The sequence below is a fragment of the Lolium perenne genome, chromosome 3 (assembly GCF_019359855.2).
Source record: "Lolium perenne isolate Kyuss_39 chromosome 3, Kyuss_2.0, whole genome shotgun sequence".
Lineage (NCBI taxonomy): Eukaryota > Viridiplantae > Streptophyta > Magnoliopsida > Poales > Poaceae > Lolium > Lolium perenne.
The window spans coordinates 211188792-211202837 of record NC_067246.2 but is presented as its reverse complement, the minus strand read 5'-3'; the positions used below and the strand labels follow the sequence as shown (position 1 = coordinate 211202837).

The 14046-nt window shown below is 48.2% G+C and overlaps 3 protein-coding genes across 4 annotated transcripts; 2 read left to right on the top strand and 1 right to left on the bottom strand.

Annotated features, from left to right (window-relative positions):
* The first annotated feature begins 330 nt into the window (after positions 1–330).
* Positions 331–3404, top strand: LOC127343241 (large ribosomal subunit protein eL20z). 2 transcript variants are annotated; one of them, XM_051369365.2, is made up of 5 exons: positions 331–777; positions 1968–2046; positions 2137–2254; positions 3141–3210; positions 3244–3404. In XM_051369365.2, the coding sequence occupies exons 1-4, from the start codon at positions 483–485 to the stop codon at positions 3198–3200; spliced, it is 552 nt and encodes a 183-aa protein (XP_051225325.1). In that variant the 5' UTR covers positions 331–482; the 3' UTR covers positions 3201–3210; positions 3244–3404. The 2 variants fall into 2 exon arrangements, with proteins under 2 accessions (XP_051225325.1, XP_071684413.1); XM_071828312.1 differs by having other exon boundaries at positions 339–777; positions 3141–3404.
* Positions 3405–9691: 6287 nt separating this feature from the next.
* On the top strand, positions 9692–12423 carry LOC127343240 (BTB/POZ and MATH domain-containing protein 2). Its single transcript, XM_051369364.2, has 3 exons — positions 9692–10030; positions 10747–10851; positions 10928–12423. The coding sequence occupies exon 3, from the start codon at positions 10936–10938 to the stop codon at positions 12082–12084; it is 1149 nt and encodes a 382-aa protein (XP_051225324.1). The 5' UTR covers positions 9692–10030; positions 10747–10851; positions 10928–10935; the 3' UTR covers positions 12085–12423.
* Positions 12424–12780: 357 nt separating this feature from the next.
* On the bottom strand, positions 12781–13938 carry LOC127343239 (putative cyclin-dependent kinase F-2). Its single transcript, XM_051369363.2, has one exon. The coding sequence runs from the start codon at positions 13810–13812 to the stop codon at positions 12826–12828; it is 987 nt and encodes a 328-aa protein (XP_051225323.1). The 5' UTR covers positions 13813–13938; the 3' UTR covers positions 12781–12825.
* Positions 13939–14046: the final 108 nt, after the last annotated feature.

The window sequence follows — 14046 nt, the reverse complement described above, 5'->3', positions numbered from 1 at the left end:
TTTATATTTAAATATTTTTCAATATTTTAAAAGTATATTTGAATTAAAATTTAAAAACCGGAAGCATATGCTCTTAACAGATGTCTGAAAACTCAGTACTATCGCTTTTAATACGACAAACTTGAGAAGAAACAACTTCAACACGCAAGCCTGGTTTGCTTGGTGGCTAAGGCGAGCAACACGGTTCTTTTGTGGCCTCAAAATCTACCCCTTTTTTGTGTGGCATTTGGAACTCGTTAAACACAATAAAAACATCGTTCGAGAAACGGCTGTCTGAACCGTGGCTATTCTTACCTCTTCCTGCCTGATTAGCGTGTTGCGTTCTACAGGCTGGACTGCCACGCTGTCCGAACGCCATCATTAACAAAGCCAGCTAAACGCACCAAAACCGTGACAGAGCTGACTAATCCCTCGGAAGCCTGCTGCAGTCCTCTCCGTCTCTCCCGCGTCTCGATTCCCCAACCCTCCCCGCCACCAGCGCCATGGGCGGCGAGATGCCTGCCGCCGACGGCAAGGACCGCTCCGCCTCCGCCTCCGCCTCCGGATTCGCGCCCTCGGCGCCGCCGTACCCGCAGCAGCCCCAGTACGGCACCTTCGGGCCCCCGTCCGCCTCCGGCCAGTTCCCGCAGCCGGCGGTCGGGGTCCCCCAGCCGGCCCCACCGCACGGGTTCCAGAACTACCAGCCGCCGCCGCAGGCCTCCTACGCGGTCTACCCTCCTCAGCAGGCCTATTCGGCCGCCGCGCCCTACTACGGCCAGGGCTACCATGCCGTGCAAGGTACGGGAAACCCTTGTTGATCATGTGCTTCTCTTGGCTGCTTCTATGTGGGAGCTGGGGCGCCTTTTCTGTTGTTGGGGAATTTGTCATGCGCTGTTGATTCAGTGCAAGCTGCAAGCCTATGGAGAAATCAGCAGTTGATGAAGACCTGCTGTCCCCATTCCTTATGATCTGGCACAGATTTTTTTCAGTTCAAAATTATTTAACTACAATGAAACTTGAAAATGGCATACTAGATTTATCTCACATAGATCATTTTTTTTTTTTTTTGAGGAATCTGGCAGGAGTACTGCCTTCCCTATTAGGAGTGAAATAGTTACATAGATAATTTGTTTTGTAAGGGGAACAAACCCTACAGAAACCCCAAAGTCCACGTGCGGACTACTGCCAATGCACTTCCGCACTAGCCGCCTGCTGATTGATGTCCCCTAAAGCTAGATATGCCACCTCTCGGTAGTTTAATGTGGAAGCATTGAAATTTTCCAATGTCACCCAAGGATCCGGGGATTGCCCTGTAAAACAAATATTGTGTTAATCTAGGGTTGTAGGATTACCAAGCATATAAATTCCCCTGGTGGCTTCATGCGTATTAGGTTTATGTGCCATTTTGTTTCAGTTTATGACTCTTACCATAAATGGAGCATACTCTACTATGTAAAGTCACTCTCTCGAGAGGCTGCCTGTTTGCTAGTATATGAGAACATTGCGCTCGAGATTTGTGATAAATAATTTTTTCAGGGATACAGCCTTTTCGGTTGCATATTTAGCCATGTCGTTGCAGAAGCTTTGGAGGTTAATAGACAAACTGGATTTTCTAGGCTTGTGTGGTCCATTGTGCTGAATACATTATATGAGTTGTAAAGAAAATGTCGTACAAAAACATATCAAAAGGTCAAGTAAACAAATGGTCGAACAATAAGCAGTTTTTTAATAGTTCACAGTCAAGTTCTTAAGGAACCTTATGTTTTAAAAAAAAGTTCTTAAGGAACCTCATGATGCTTTTGTCTGGCATGTTTATGCAAAACAGCAAAAACATGATTCATCACACATTTTTATTTGTACATGAAGAATGCCGTGGAAACCCCAAATCGATATATGCAGTTTCCTTTGAGGAAGAAATGATATGAACAATTACCATTAAAGTTGTCATTAACTTGGCTTGCTCATTTTATCATGTTGCTTTTTCTTAGGTTATATACCTGTTGTTGAAGGAAGGCCTGTGAGGATGCGACGTCTTCCATGCTGTGGCCTTGGCATGGGCTGGTTTCTGTAAGTTTCTCTGAACATTTATTATCGTACATTGCATCTGAGAAACTTGGATTGGATCCTGAGGACTGCTGTTTCTATTGTTTGGAAAAGGTTCATTATTGGCTTCTTCTTTGCTGCCATTCCATGGTACGTTGGTGCTTTTGTTCTAATCTGCGTCCGAGTACATGACTACAGGGAGAAGCCAGGATATGTTGCTTGCACTATTGCTGTAAGTCTTTTCTACCAGCATAATTCTATACACTTTCCAAGTTACTGCCAGCTACTATGTGTTTCTAGTTTTCCTTGTGCTGGTGAAATTGTACATCAGCTCTCTTTTTTTCTGGGGCTTCAGATCGTGGGTGCAGTATCAGTTTTATCTAAAATAGTTATTACTGCATGCAAGCCACACAGACAATAGCAGAATCCTGCCGTTCATTATAACAGTACTGCCTATGATAGATGGCATTACCTTTGAGTAGGGAGACGCAAATCAAAGACTGCATGCAACCACATAGGCGTGCGCCCTCTATCTTTTGTTAAAAGCGATGTGTACTGGTTAAAAAAGTTTTTGACATTGCTTGTTTAGCATCAACTCAATTATCAACCGATATGATGCTGCGATTAGCAGTTATACGGCATTTGTGTGCACATACTTAGCTAGGTCTCTACACTGAAATGACAAAGAAGTTGACCTGCAAAATATACATCACTGCATGTAAAATTTAAGGAATTGTCGATCCTATAAAATGTACTCCCTCCATTCCTAGATATAAGGTGTATAGTTTTTTGAGAAAAAGTCCAGAATATAAGGTCTATTGCGTGGCACAACTTGTCTAGACAATTTTTTTAGGGATTTGATTGTGTTTCCTTATCTTTTGCAAACTCTATTTTCCCACGTCAATTATCCAGGGGTAATCCTGCCCAAACCCGGTGTAATTTTTCCTCAACTTGCGTTCTTTAATATTCATGTCAAAAACTATACACCTTATATCTAGGAACGGAGGGAGTAGTACTCATGGCCTCGCATTACAATTCTATTTTTTCCCTTTTTTTTGTTATAATTGAATGCAGAGACGTAGACTAACTGTAGTTTGAACTTTTGGTGCCACAAACAGGCTTCACTTGCTGCACTTGCCATGTTGCTTGGTGCCACAAAAGGAGCAGAGGTGTGGTGAACTGTCTTATAATATCAGTGGTCTGCTTAATTTATATGTTTATTCTTCCCCTACTTTTTTCTTTTTATGAGATGAGAAAACTTCCCCTACTCTGTTGAGTATTGTACATGTATTCGTAGAAAGATTATAGTGGAAGGAGTGATTCACCCTCATATGTGTTGTATGACCTATAATTATAATTCTAGAGTGGAACGGCATTGATGATATCGGTATTGTGCTGATTTTATTTACCCAGTAATGGTGATTTTTTCTCAATGGTGACAGGAGAACTGATATGTATGTTCATGAACAGCGGAAATGATACATGAGACGCACACTGTTCTTTTAACTGGTTGGAAACCGTGAGAAACGAGCAAGCCATCTAGGGCACATGATTTTTTGTCTGTTTTCAGATTTGGCCTGCTAGATGCTGCATAAGTAGAGCTTGGCCTTGTTTCTGCATTTTCGTTTGGTTGCTAACAAAACATTTTGGTGCAGTTTCGCCCCATGGTTTGGTTGCCTGCATTAGTCGATAAATTTGGCCGTATGCTGAAGTTTGGTTACATGTAAATCTAGGATGTGGTTACCTTGTTTGAACATGGTGATCTTACCACCACCAAACTCAATCATAGCCATTACGAGGCACACACATCAGACATAGCACACATAAGTACTGCACGACTCATAATTGCATATTTAGTAAGCAGGTTAACACCAGTTAATCTAATAGTTAGGGGTTTATACCAACACCCTGATCGAATGCTAACATGTTCCAAGGGCATACAAGCCTGTAAAACATCATGGTCGAACCCCTATCAAAAGCCACCAGAAAAGTCTCAGCATCATCAATTCAACCTACTTTTTTTTGCGGGTATCAGTTCAACCTACTTGGGTACAACTACTACATATAGACAACATCTAAACAAACAAAGAGACATAGAACATGGGCGGCCGTGGCCTAACCGTGGTCAGGGCAGGTGTAGAGCCTGGTGGTGGAGGTGTTGGCCATGTAGATCTTCATATTGAGGTAGAAGGCCTGGATCTTGAACTCCAGGGTGTCGTTATACTCCAGGTTTTTTGGAACGATTAGTTGAGTGGAGGAAATATGGGAGAGACGCCTCTCTTTGTAGGGGCCACTCTCTTATTTTTCTCCTCTTAACCGTTTTTGGGCTTTGGTTAGAGTCGGCTTCGACCGTTAGCGGCGCAAATTTTCTTCTCTACTACCGTATTGGGGATCGGTTAGAAATGCTCTTATTGCTGAAAATATCAGGCATGGGCAGCTTGGCTCCTGGTGTGAGTGACGAGTGCCCTGCTAATCATGCAGTCAACGACGATGGCGAGCAACTCCTCGCCTCCCCTCCCCTCTTGCCGTGGCCAAGGAGAGGTGTGGCGTATGAATGTAGTGTTAAGGTTTTGAGATGTTGCCCGTGATGCGGGAGGGTCTTAGAGCAACTCTAACAGTAACTGAAAAATGAGTCGTATTATTCCAGCAACTTTACGTGTTCAGGCTGAAAGAGACCCAGAAATGAGCCCGAACTCGCGGCCTGGCCCGTAAACAGAGTTTGAGGCCCTATAAACTCGACGTCCGCCCCATATTAAAACAGGCCGCAGAGGGGAGTTCGGTTTCCAAACCCTTCTCCCCTCCGCCGCTGCCACCCACTCCGCTGCCACCACCCACCTCTCCGACGAGGAATCCACCACGCTGAAGTGCCACTTCGCCCCAGCTCCGCGACCCCATGGCTTCGTGTTCCCCCGAGGGGCTCACGCCCCCAGGCAAGCTCGCCAAATACGCCAACAACGGCGGCGAGGGCTCCTCCTTCTGCGGTTCGAGCCGCCCCCGCGCCCGCCTGTCTACGACAGCTCCGAGGAGGAGGACGCCGTCGTCGCGGGAGCCGGCGTTTTCCGTGGGAGATTACGTCCACCGCTCCGACGAGGAGGAGGCCATCATCGCACAAGTGGCGGCGATCACAGAGGCGGAGGCCCGCGCTCGCTGGCGCCGGGAGGAGGCCGACGCCGTCCGCCAAGTGCGGGAGTACGAGGCGCCGCGCCGAGAGGAGCGCGTCCACCGTCGAGCTTGACAACGAGTAGGAGAGCTCCTTGACATCCTCCGCGTCGATGCCCTCCTCCGCCTCGACACCTTCATCCGCCACCACCGGCACCACCGCGCGCAGAGGCCACCGGGTCCTCCTTTTGCTCGGAATTAGTTCGCGCGGTTAGGGCTAATAGCTAATTTAGGTTTTTAGAAACTATTATGTAAATTTTGATGCTCAATCACAGCATCAAAGTATCAGCTATATGTGTTCATTGATGAATTCTCCGGCGACATTTCAATTCTGTTTTTTCAGTTCGTGTTTTACGGTTTTTGATCTGCGTGAGTAAAAATCATCCTAAGCCACGTATTCGGAAGATTGAATAGAGCTTTTTCGGTTCCGAATATTTCGGTCTGCTAGAGATGCTCTTAGGAAAGTACCAATGTAGTATTGGTGGGTTTTTTTTTTCTGCGGGTAAATTGATTCTTTGCGGCGATGTATCTGTGGTTGTTTAAATTTAAGCTTTGAGACTTGGTGAGCCGGACCATTGCAGCTCACGTAACGAGGGAGAGCAGCGTAGTCTACTACGGAGTAGTTATCTTTTTCTGCGAGGACGGACGCCGTGGAAATTCAGTTTGGCTCTTGGGAGCGCTAGTTGAGTCTACTGGTTACTGCCTTACTGAACTTTCCATATTGACTACGAACTCCGCAAGGAAAGTGAACAACTGAAAACCGCGTAGTTTTCTGAAATTTGGAAACCTGGAGCTCAAATATGGAAACTTGGAACTCAAGGGTTCGATTTCGATCCGACACGAACTCCGTCTCCAAAGCCCAAACTCGCTACATATATCTCCGTAGCGATTCGTACGCGAGCTGAATTCAGAATCCACAGCAATTCCGTCGTAACCTTCTTCTCCCATTGAGCGAGGAATTCCACCAATCTCCCGCGCGCGCGCGCGCCATGGACTTCGCGCTGGACGCCCACCCTTCCGAGCAGGAGCTCATCGTGTCCTACCTCAGCCCGCGCGTCGTCTCCGGCGACAGGTCCAGCAAGTTCATCCACGAGGGCGACGTCTACGCCGCCCACCCCGCCGACCTCACCCGGGACTACGCCCCGGCCGTCTCGAGCAACGGCGACGAGGCGTGGTACTTCTTCACGGCCGTGCGGGCCAGGGGCGGCGGCCGCAAGTCGCGCACGGTGGACTCGGGTGAGGGCTGCTGGCACTCCGAGGCCGGCTCCAAGCCCGTCGACTCCGCGCACCAGCACGGCCTAGGCTATCGCCAGACCTTCTCGTTCGTCACCAAGGAGGACGGCGCGCGCGTCCGGTCGGGGTGGCTCATGGCGGAGCTAGGCCTGCGCGAGGACGGGCAGGACGAGATGACCCTCTGCAAGGTGTACTTCAGCCCGCGCGCCGCCGCCAGGAACCACAAGAAACCCGCCGCCGCCAAGAGGAAGGCGGACGCTTATCCGGCCACGGCGCACCAATGCCACCGCCGAAAGACGTCGAAACAAGACCACCACCACGCCAAGGCTGCCAAGCAAGAGGGTCCTGTCGTCGTCGTCGAGGAGAGCTCGCCGCCGGACGAGCCTGCAGAGGTCGAGGACCGGGACGACTTCTACTGGTGGCTGCGGAACAAGGACAAGTTCAGGGAGGAGATGGGCATGAGCAAGGAAGACTTCTACCGCTACACAGGTCCGGACGTCTGGGAATGCGTTATGGACTACTGCCGGCGCGTCGTCGCACCTCCCAAGCCCGTCGCTAGCATCAGGGACCGACCCGTCGTCATGTGGTTGACGTTCGACGAACTGTACGATCTGCCGATGGTCAAGGAGTTCCTGTCGCCGGCCAAGGTCCTCGAGGAGATGAGGGCAGCCTCAGCTAAGAACAGGCAGATCAGCCCATGATGATTTATTTAATTTGGATGTTGTTGCTCTTACTGTTGACTTGACTTGAGGCAGATGTGGATGTAGCTAGTATCGTCCATGTTTTAGTTGCAACACCTTTTTTCATACTACTAGCAGATTTTGTTGCAACAATTGATTACATGAGTGTTGAAGTCACTTTGTTATTATTAGTAGCACATGGGCCGATGTTAGGAAAAGAGAAGCGAATGTCGGACTTTTTCCATTTTCAAGAGTCCTCCTAAATTTTGAATTGCCAAACCGGCCGGTCATAATTCAAAAAAAAAAAAAAATCCTTGCAAGCATCACTAAAACTGAATTGCTATATTTTTTTTTTTTTTTTGAGAAACACAGTACAAACGCAGACGCTCACATACACGCGCATACACTCACCCCTATGAACGCACACACGCACACCCTACCCCTATGAGCACCTCCGGAAGACTGAGTCGGCGGATTGGATCTTGAAATTGACGAAGTCACCACAGGCGCCTCGCTGTCGACGGGAACGTCGCCTCCCACTGAATGAATATTCCGCCTTTATGAGACACACAGATGTCAAATCTGGGATTTGAACTCTGGTGGGCTGGGGGTACAACCACCCTCCTAACCACCCAACCTCAGGTTGGTTCTCCTGAATTGCTATATTTTTTCACGACACAACAACATGTAGTACTCTTTCCGTTTATATATATAAGACCAATAAGTAGTATTTCGAGCAAAAATTTTAACTAAGTTTTATCTTGAAATATGTGGTGGCTTTATATATAGAAACGGAGGGAGTAACTTGTTTCGAAGACACGAGCAACACACCCGACCACACAAGGCACGAGCGCACGTACACACATGGCAAACTCGCATGAAGAGGCCACTTTAGGAGGATGCCTAAATGTTCTAAGAAGTTTGCTATAGGGGTGTTTGGTTCCTAACCATATTTTACGAAGCAGAAGTTTAGAAATTGAACGTCTAAAAAGTGTGGCAAAAGTTAAATAAAAAATAACTCTATGATAAATAGGCCTTATCTATAGTAAAGCTTGACAGTGGCAAAGTGTGGTAAAAACCAACCACATACAAAGTTGTCAAAGTTTGGCTTGATAAAGTATGGTTGGAACCAAACACGCGTATTTTCAAATATGCAAAGATAGAGCCAAGTTTTGCTCACATTGTTAAAAAAAAATTGGGAACCACGTATACAATGGCATTTTGGTGCTGCTTTTTTTTTCTGCCACAATTGTCAAAATAACAATTGGAGACCCATATAAAAACAAAAATAATTCTGGAGATGCTCTTATATGAATACGTACGAAAATAGTCTAGAAGAAAGCCATAACTTTTAGGCCAAAGATAAATCGAATGTGCTGACGCTTCTATTCAGTGCCCATTTGTTTCGGGGCTGGTATGAAGTGTTGGATAGTTTATTTGACGATGTTGTGCGACGACACTTTGTTGAAGGCCGGCTAGAAGCTTTTTTTTTTTGTTTGCGGTGATGCTATAAGAGCATCTTTAACCAAGCCTATAATCACGTTGAAACCGTATTTTTCCGGTTATTAACGGGTTCGAGTCGAAAGTGACGCAGAACAGAGACTGGATTCGCTGCCTGGCCTGAAAAACTTTTTCAGGGGTCCAAAAAATTTCACACTCGACGCCTACTAATACAGACTAAAGGGCGGTTTACAGGTCCAAAACTGAACGGATTTCTCACCGCTACTCCAGCGCCACCATCCGTACAACCGTCTCTAGCTGCTGATTTTTGGTTGATTTGCTAAAATTATACGCCGCCGGTCATCCTGTCAGCCTGCTCCGATTCCAACCATGTCTATGTCAATTCTCGACAAAGGCGCGCGATGCACGCTGCGTACACATGTAGATTCCGGCAAGCAGCGCGACGCACGCGAGCTAGTCTTACATGGGAGCTAGCTAGCTCCTAGCTAGTTGGGTGATGGCTACTATTCTGTTTTAGCTTGCTAGCTAGGTGGCGGCGGGTGCTGGGGCGCGGGCGACGGGCTCTTGGGCGCAGGGAGGCCCAGCCAAGGGCACGGGCGGCGGCCACGCGGGAAGACCTTGGCAACGACGCAGATAGTTCTCGTGAAAAAGATGATGATTTTTCGAATATTTTGTTTTTCAGTTTCAGTTTATAGTGTCAGTTCTGCGTCAGCCGTTTTGTGATCCATAAACACGTTTTCAGAAGAATAAACTTAAGTTTTTTGGTTTGCACGTTTACATGCTCTCTTTTAGAGATGCTCTAAGCAGCTATGATGCCTCGACAAGGTTGCACAGAAGTCGGTTGTGGCAATTATGCACATACCGCCGTAAGAAGGAGTTAGCTCCGATCAAATGCGACAGCAAGGGTACTTTGGTTTTTGGATTTTTCCTAAGACCTTGTTCGGTTTCAGGCAAATCCACCTGGTTTGGGGTGTATTGAGAGATATCAGATCCTATATAATTAGTTAAAAATTCCCTAATACTCTCCAAAACATGGCATCCACTTTGGTGGAATTAACGGAACTAGCCTAAATGTGCCGATAATATCATAATATGAAAGAAAAATAAAAAAAGTAGTCTATTCAAAATGTCAAAGAAAGATGGGGCAAATCATCAAAAGAGCAAATTAAACGGGGGCAAAAGTACTCCACATCGATCCCTAGCTACACCGACCCGCCTCTCCCGTTGCCTTCCGCCGCACCACCCGCAAGATCGTCGCCGCCTGGACCGAGCTCCGCCTCCTCCAGCCGGATTCCCCTGCGCCCGCCGCCTACAAACTCGCTCGCCGCCGCCCCTCTGCACCGACTCCGACGCCGCCGCTTCCAAGCCGGAATCGTCGGCAGCGAGCTCCGCCTCCAGCCCAAGCACTTCCTACCGCGCGACGAGCTTGTCCACCTCGAGCGCCTCCTGCAGCCCGAGCTCGCCGCTCTCCATCGGTGAGCTGCTCACCTCCCAAATTGCGTGTTTGTTTTCTTCTATGTATCCACTTCAGTCTCTGCCTACCTGTCTACCTGTAAAAGCTAGCTGGTGGTAGTATGACAAGTGATTCTTAACTGAAACAAATGCAACTCTGCAACCTGAAACTTGTTTTTCAGCTGACTTTATGTTTAGCATTTTATCGAAGTTAATAGTACCAAGGATGAGTTCATAGATGCAAATAACTGTATGCTGAACAAAGATGGCTCCTTTGTCCATCTGGGACTAGTGTGGAAAATAAGTCCGATTATCTAGACTTTTTTTTTTCTTTTTTCTTTCTTTCTTTCTTTCTTTCTACCTTTAACTTGTAGACATTATGGTTTCTTTAATGGAAATCGGGGGGAAACCCCTTTGCTCAAAAAAAAAAAAATCTAAAAGCAGCCTTGAATCGAGTTGCCAAAACTCAAGAGGCAGCACTGATGATGGTCATGGACATGGACCGATAGTTTAAACTTAAAACCTAGTATAGGAACTTATAGTTTCACAAGTTTAACAATAAGTTAGAATCTGGGTTGGAACAACTTTATTTTCAATAAATCAGATCATTCTCAAAGAATCAGATCATCCAATTACAAAGAAATGTTGATAGAATTTTCTTACGAGAGCAACTAGTACAAAAAAAACTGACATGCATTTTTATAGACAACCGAACCCTAACTCTCAGCGAAATGCGCAGGCCGAACGCACCAACGAGTTGCTGCCGCCGCACACTCTGTTTCTCGAGAGAAGCGACACCGGCGTGTGTGGCACAGCGAGCGGAGCATCACTCAAGTAGCGGGAGGTGACCTGGTTTGCCCCCTTAGCTCTGAATCTTGGAATGCGAACAGTGACTGGGTATATTTTGGATTGAATTGCAGATTTTGTCATGTCGTCATTCGCCGGTGTATCAGTCATCACCAACGGAAAGCACTGCACCACATCGGCTATCGACGTCGACACGGACAGCGGGTACCACCTGCTTGTGGTGAAAAACTACTCTCATGTCATACAAGAGGTGCCCAACGAAGAGGTAATCAGATCTGGGTCTTTCATGGTAGGAGGCCATAAGTGGGAGATCTGGTTCTATCCTAATGGTGACGACCCGACTTGTGCTGACTTCATCTCTCTGTACCTTTGCCGTGATGACGACGATGACTATATGGAAGAGGCTGTGGAGGTGATGTTCCAGTTTAGTTTCGTTGACCAGGTCGAGTATCGAAAGTCTATGCACATTCGTCCAACTGAAACATCCAACTTCCCCAGCAAAGATCCTTTTGGGGGCAGCAGCAAGTTTGTGAGAAGGGATACCCTTGAACGATCAGCTAATCTCAAGGGTGATTGTTTCACCATCCGGTGTGACATTATGGTTTGCAACACCCACGATTCCGATGGCACCCTGTCAACGATAGACGAGCATTTCAACTATCTCCTTCAAAATAAGGTGGGTGCTGATGTGACATTTGAAGTCTGTGGTGAGATGTTTGCTGCACACCGATGTGTGCTTGCTGCCCGATCAAAAGTCTTCATGGCGCAGCTCTTTGGCCCCATGGCGGAGGGCACTACATCCAGTGTCATACAGATCAAAGACATGGAAGCAAAAGTGTTTGCGGCTCTGCTTAGGTTCATCTACACAGATTCATTCCCTGAGATGGAAAAGGAGAACAACATGGAGGAGGAAGGAGAAGATGAGGAAGACAGACAAGATGAGGATGTAATGTGGCTGCAAGACTTGCTTGTGGCGGCAGACAGATACGACCTCCGACGGCTCAAGTTCTTATGTGAAAAACGGTTGTCTGAGCACATAAATGTGAGCTTGGTGGCGTCGACTCTTGCTCTAGCTGAGAAGCACCACTGCCACAGACTGAAGGAGGCGTGCTTCAAGTTTATCCAAGTCCAATCTCCCAAGTGTTTGGATGAAGTAATGGCGACTGATGGCTGGGAGCATATAATTTCGACACATCCCTCTGTTTTGAACGAGCTCCTTGCCAAGCTTGTGTCGTCCAATCAGAAGATGGACGAGAAGAGGAAGCGGTAATGGATGTAATGCGGCTGCAATGGTTCCCAAGCCTTTAAGTAACAGTATTATACATATATGAGATGGGATCCTCTAGATAGATGGTAGTCTGTGTGCCTTTTGTTTCATCGTGTCGTCTGCGTTGAGCACTAGTAAGCACCATTTATATAGGTTGGCAGACAACTCTGTCCCGGTTTGTTTTCTATGTTAATTAGCAAATGTGTTTATCTTAGGAGGGGAAAAATGATGGTCTGATGCCAAACTCTTCATGCAAATCTGGTCACTGTATTTGATTAGTATGCTGGATGTAGGTCGGTCCAGTTCATGACCATACCTCAAAAGGCTCTGCTATGTTCTCTCGATACTTGATTTCAAGAGATGTCAGAGAGTTAAAGCACTTCGCTGGAAGAAGGGTATAGTGAAAAATCAATCAACATTTCATCCTGAACAAAATAGGTCATTTACGGCTCAATGGTTTATCAATCAAATATCAACTTTAAAAATGATGTCTGTAACCTGAAACCCACACAAAATTCAGCTCCATGGCACGCAACTTCCACTCGTAAAATTCAGCTCCATGGCACGCAACTTTCACTCGTGGAAGATCATTTAATTATACAACAACATTAATTTATGCAGAGTTGTCTGAAGATAAACAGACATTTGCTTACAAATGAACTTGCTGACAAAAAAAACAGGCAAAAGAGCTAAACAAATATTGCAGTCGTATGCCTATAACAAGAAGAGACAGTAGGAATTGTTTCAGATCAAACATTCCGGAGCGTCGTCCACATTGTTGGTGAACCATGGATGCCGGAGGGCGGCGGTCGCCGACAGCCTCCTGTCGGCGTCGCAGCAGAGGAGGCCGCTCAGTACTTGGAACGCTTCTGCGGACAGGCGGTGCTCAGGGAACATCTGGCGCAGCCTGTTGCAGCGAGGGATGCTCGGCAGCGTCACCAGCTCCCCGGCGAGCGGCATGGACTCGTACGCCGGCCATGACCACCTGTCCGGCACGCCAAGTATCTCGAAGATCTTCAGGAGCTGGTCGCCGTCGTCCGCCGCCGCAACGCCGAAGATCGGCTCGCCGCGTAGGAGCTCGGCCATGACGCATCCGAGAGACCAGGCGTCCACCGTCGCGTCGTAGTCGGGCTTCCCCAGGAGAATCTCCGGCGCGGTGTAGCGGCGGGTGCCGCAACGTCCGTACGGCGGAGGCTCGTACATGGACATGGCGAGCCCGAGGTCGCATATCTTGACGCTCATGCGGTCGCCGCCCACGAGCACGTTCTCGGGCTTGATGTCCCGGTGCACGACGCGGCGCCGGTGCATGTGCTCCGCGCCCGCCAGGAGCTGCCGCATGACGCTGCGCACGTCGGCCTCCGGGAACGGGCGGCCGTGGCGCCAGCGGAGGACGTCGGCGAGGCTCGGCCCGACGTACTCCATCACGAGCGAGAGCGCGTCGGTGGCGGGGTCGAAGGACATGGCGCGCAGCTGCACGATGGAGCGGTGGCCGCCGCACGCCGCCAGGAGGCCGGCCTCCCGGAGCGCCGCGTCTTGGCTGCTGGTCGAGGTGAGGATCTTGATGGCCACGCTCTCGCCCGTGCCGTAGTAGCGAGCCTTGATGACCGTGCCGAAGGACCCGTAGCCGAGCACGCCCGTCTCGCCGTAGTCGTCGAGGCTCCAGATAGGCTTCCCGTTGCAGCTCTTCGAACGGGAGTCGACGACGGCGGGTAGGGGTCCAACGACGGCCATCGAGAACGATGGAGAGGAGATCCAAACACACGAGTTCACTTTGCAGCCGAGATCGCTCGTGGTTTAGTAAAGTGATGTAGGATTGATGGAAGAGAGAACTGTATATCGATCAGGGCGAACATAGCAGCGAAGGGTGCGCTCAGAATATATAAGGACACCGAACGAACAAGCGAGTTGGAGTCGTTATCGGATTCCTCGTCCAGAACGAAGGAATTCATTGGGGAAAAACGCGGG

Excerpts from the sequence above, each read along its gene's own strand:
- LOC127343241 (XM_051369365.2), top strand. The coding sequence starts at position 483 with ATGGGCGGCGAGATGCCTGCCGCCGACGGCAAGGACCGCTCCGCCTCC. Across the intron at positions 778-1,967 it reads GGGCTACCATGCCGTGCAAG|GTTATATACCTGTTGTTGAA; the intron begins GTACGGGAAACC and ends GCTTTTTCTTAG. Across the intron at positions 2,047-2,136 it reads CTTGGCATGGGCTGGTTTCT|GTTCATTATTGGCTTCTTCT; the intron begins GTAAGTTTCTCT and ends TGTTTGGAAAAG.
- LOC127343240 (XM_051369364.2), top strand. The coding sequence starts at position 10,936 with ATGTCGTCATTCGCCGGTGTATCAGTCATCACCAACGGAAAGCACTGC.
- LOC127343239 (XM_051369363.2), bottom strand. The coding sequence starts at position 13,812 with ATGGCCGTCGTTGGACCCCTACCCGCCGTCGTCGACTCCCGTTCGAAG.